Source organism: Laccaria bicolor, genomic scaffold (genome assembly GCF_000143565.1).
Source record: "Laccaria bicolor S238N-H82 LACBIscaffold_9 genomic scaffold, whole genome shotgun sequence".
NCBI lineage: Eukaryota > Fungi > Basidiomycota > Agaricomycetes > Agaricales > Hydnangiaceae > Laccaria > Laccaria bicolor.
Window position 1 is genome coordinate 284643 of NW_001889880.1, and position 4447 is coordinate 289089.

The 4447-nt window shown below is 45.7% G+C and overlaps 2 protein-coding genes across 2 annotated transcripts; one reads left to right on the forward strand and one right to left on the reverse strand.

Annotated features, from left to right (window-relative positions):
• Positions 1 to 114: 114 nt before the first annotated feature.
• LACBIDRAFT_325987 (uncharacterized protein) lies at positions 115 to 1067 on the forward strand (the record flags this gene model as incomplete). Its single annotated transcript, XM_001879609.1, has 2 exons — positions 115 to 756; positions 1041 to 1067. The coding sequence occupies 2 exons, from the start codon at positions 115 to 117 to the stop codon at positions 1065 to 1067; spliced, it is 669 nt and encodes a 222-aa protein (XP_001879644.1).
• Positions 1068 to 1355: 288 nt separating this feature from the next.
• Positions 1356 to 3058, reverse strand: LACBIDRAFT_325988 (uncharacterized protein; the record flags this gene model as incomplete). Its single annotated transcript, XM_001879865.1, has 9 exons — positions 1356 to 1368; positions 1390 to 1558; positions 1609 to 1681; positions 1847 to 1988; positions 2200 to 2202; positions 2378 to 2402; positions 2434 to 2489; positions 2587 to 2705; positions 2996 to 3058. The coding sequence occupies 9 exons, from the start codon at positions 3056 to 3058 to the stop codon at positions 1356 to 1358; spliced, it is 663 nt and encodes a 220-aa protein (XP_001879900.1).
• Positions 3059 to 4447: the final 1389 nt, after the last annotated feature.

The window sequence follows — 4447 nt, forward strand, 5'->3', positions numbered from 1 at the left end:
CAAGGACAAGGTTGGAATGCCTGACACCGCTGAAAACGGGTTTCCCCTCATTTTAAAAAAAAAAGCCCACTGCTGCTCCACACTCCTTCAAATCCAACGCACAGATTTGCCCAAATGTCTAAACCACACTCACACAGTCACTCCCATCCTGCACCTTCACTTGCTGAACACACTCCACCTCCATGTGATCACTCTCCGCCTCCATACAGGCAGTCATACCTCCGGGGTATCCTGCCATTCTCCCCCCAACCTAGGTTCCCACTCCCTCCAGTCCACAGCAATGCCACCTACGACATCCCTGAAATTTGTGAGCCGCCACCTGAGCTAACATGCCATGGCTCCCTTATCCATTATGAGCCCGTTGCCCGTAGCCCAATGTTACATGGCCAACCAGCCCTCCCAGGACATCAAGGATCATCAGCTCTCCCAACCTATCCACCTCTTAGCACCGTACCCAACATTGTGGAGATACAACTTTGCCGAAAGGACGGTCCCTCGGCTTTCACTCCTGGTGCAACAAGCTACTACCAGGAGATACGGGGAGTACGACCAAGGGGTATAATCCAAGCTGGAACAAGGATTGTTTGCCCATCCTTCAAAGGCTGGGGTACAGGACCAACTGATCGTGCACGTATTGCAGTTCGAATCAAAGGGATTGTTGGTAATCGAACGATTGTCCAGCTCGACACTATCCCTAGCTCAGGTGGCGTGGTTCCAGGAGCGGACACTGTCTATGTGTACTTTTTCACACCTTATGTGCGTGTGACTGGTTGGAAAGAGGAAGAAACAGGGATCAATTTTTCCTGGCTGTCTCACAAATTTATTGGCCTCTCTTTGACCTTTTGCATGTAAATCTCCCCTAATTTTCCATATGACTGTGTCTCAGAGCCTGTCTATATTTACTGCCTATCATATACTTTACTCCCCTCCCAACCGCCCCCTTTTCATTTGTTTATTTAGCATATATTTCACAAATGACGAGTTTGAACAACCGTATGCATATTCAGCAATGCAGAAATCCTGCTGAAATATCATAATAGCCGATCTTTTCGCTCAACTCTTTATAGAAGTTTTAATCTGGAGGCTGACAAGCATGAGAACTTATGTCCAGGAACAATATAGTCCACCCTGACTCATCAAAAAATATAAATGTCTGCAACCTTTGCCCTCCACTTCATTTAACCCACATTCCTTCGTACAACCTCTTCACTATACGGCTCATCTACTCCGAAATGCCAGCCTTTACTTCAGGACTCAGGTGCCAGCATTATCTTCCTCATTCAAATAGTGAACCCACACTTTCCGGACACAGTACTTCGGCACCCAAAATGTCCTTTCTATCATTGCCACATCGCTCAACTCCCCATGCTGCCAGACACAATAGCTTACCAAACCGCCGCAGTCTTGCACCACCTATAGGCTACACCAACACCAATTCTGACACCAGTGTTCACTGTGGCACATTCCAAGGAGAAAACTGCCCAACCCATTTCGGCGAGATCCCAGTTGTGTTGGACCATAGAAAAGAGTATCACAACCGCGAGAGTGAAACTCCATCCTATTTTACAAGGTTAACCACCGAATACCAAGCTATAGAAGTTGGCTGACCATGCCAAATTGTCGCAGGAACAGAGCTTGCTTGCTTCGACGAAAAAGGTGTACAGATGTACCCCCCCCTCAGCTGTCGAGCAATGAACTGCCTTGTCGTACGCAATGGGTTAGCACTCATTGAATGCAAAGTCAAACGTCCAACCCGCCACTATCCAGATGCCTGGATTGTTATCGGATTCCCTTTGGAAGTCGTACGTTTTGACATCACCGATTATATACAACAGATCGGACGCACCTCAATCAATGATCCACCTTCTTCACCAGCCGACCATTTCGGGGACAGTCCACCACAATCTTCCTTCGCATCTTCCCAAGACACCCATGGCACTGGGTGTTTCAGTTGGATACGATCCATCCTTGGTTTGTAGAAAAAATCTCTGTGGACATGGTGTATTGCAGGAGGCGACAATGTGTATGTCATTTCATTACGCATATCTTCATAAACAAGTCATTGATCGTGAATGGCATCATAGTTTCGTCAAGTTCATGAGCTAGAAAGCGGATGGATGGAAATGTCTTACTTTCCCGTATATCCTTATCTCCGTAACATATCATCACCATTATGATGGCATCGGCAGTCATACTCACACTCTTTAAAACATTTACTCAATTCTCACATTAAATTTGTACATAGACACACCCTCATTTTCTAATTCCGAAGCTTTTTATTGACATGGAATATCAACATGGATGAAGCGATTGTGATAAATTGGTGACTTGGACTTTATAAAATTTAGAGCTGGCTCTACAATGCAACTCGACGCACCCTATTATGTCAGCAAGACCACAAACTGTTTAGTGATGCTTAGCGCGCTTGCACACATATAGTGATGTTCTTGACGGAAGCAGGAAGCTTGTACCAGATCGACAGAAATGACCTGTTATATCACTGCAAAAAGGTGGCGCACAATGATGTGGTTTGATGGTGCACAATGACATGGAGAAGGTTGAGGCATATCTTAAAGTTTGGCTCACAGATTCTCACTACAACAGTTGTAGTGAATGATATAAACAGGACATTGAAGGTAAACATGCACTGGCATGATAGAATATACGATATGATAACAACATTCCCCCAGCATGGCAGTCATACCCTACAAAGTGCGTAAAAGATCCTTGACAGGATATCCACTGTAGCCGTAATCTTAATATCACCAGAGCCTGAAGTCAAAAGGAATTCCAAATAACAACTGAGGGATTGATGATTTTTAGATGTGAGAAAATATGTACAAGTTATTGTGTATAGAAAGTACTAAGGAGGGCCGAAAAAATGACGAAAATGTTTTTTGATAACAAGAGTGTCCATGCCGCTCAACTTAGACTCCCCACTATTGGATACAAGCTTCAAAAATTCCGTAATTTCAACATCTTCCCAGGTACTGACTTCTGACAGGTATTTTTCGCTTTTGCAGCCAAAACTGATGAAGTTGGGCAAAAAATGGGACATGTCGGGGGTACTAGCAGTTTCCAGAAACAATGCGACTTCAGCTGTTGGGTTTTCTGCTTCCGATATCTCGTTTGGAGGGGATGCGCTTCAATGAAGTTGGAATGGTTCATGGACAGGCTCTGCTAGAGCTGAATCGGGTTCCGATGGGCCTTGATTTTCTCCCTAAAACTCATCAGGTTCACTGCTCCAAACGTAGGAATGAAAACGGACAGACCTCCAACTGTTTGATAGTTCTCTGAATGAGAATGCCATGAAAGTTTATATCGCAAAATAAGAGGACAAGATGCGTACTTTAGCAGAAACAGACGCTGTTGTCTCTCTGTGTCAATCATTGCTAAAGGTCTTTGACATATACGCTCGGGCCAAATCTCTGCGTAACTGAAGTTCTTCGTCTTCCCTCAGAAACAAACCAGGGTACACTGACCACAACTAAAGACAGAGTTAAAGAGTTGAAGCTTAAATGAAATGAAATAGATACCTTCTGCTCAACTTTTGCCAAGTTGGTTGGTTGGTCCATGAACGTCTTCGTAACGTCAAGGTATGCCCGGCTCACTTCTCTCAACCTTGCCTGAAGAAGCACGTTTCCATGGGCACTTGAAAATTAAGATAACCAGCTAATACGCTTACCTTCCACTGCTCAATATACTCATCTGACCAATCTACGTCTAATATCCGACGAATTTCCTCTGCCTACACCGCCATTTGGGCCCCAGGGTGATGGCAGAATGCCGAAATTCCTGATCGGCATCAAACCTCCCCCCTGTCGGCTATCCAATTGACAGCTGTTGGGCAGCCTGCCGGATCCCAGCTGGCAGCTAGGAGTTTACTTTGTGGACACCAGCTCTCGTCTAAAGCTGCTCAACAGCGTCGCCCACAAATTATGATACCTCCACATTTCTCACTCAAGTACCACGTTTTATGAAGTCCATAGTATCTAGCACCTCTTTAATCATTAAATTTATATTTATTCACCCCCTTCGGATTGCCTTTGGAACAACTTTAGTGAAACACACTTGACGAAGAGTGTGGGAAATATGTTCATACTCAGCGTACTCCGCAGCGTCAAAAAGGGCGCAAATTCTTGTCATCAACCCCATTGCCTCCCTCGTCAAGCTACAACCTCGCCACAATCACACGTCTTTGCCGCTGCCACCATCGTTATCAACCACGTCATGCCTCTCCGCTGTCTCCAGCTCCACACCAACGCCCAACACATAAGACTGGCAAAGTTTGGAGGGGGTCGAGCATTGCCAGCAACAACACCACACTAACCAGCCACGGACGTGAACTCGCTGCCACGTCGACACCCTGTTGACCAACCTCGACATCATGGTCGACGTCCCCTCGCCTGTCACATCAGGCTCCCTTGCTTGGTAAGTAGTGCTCACC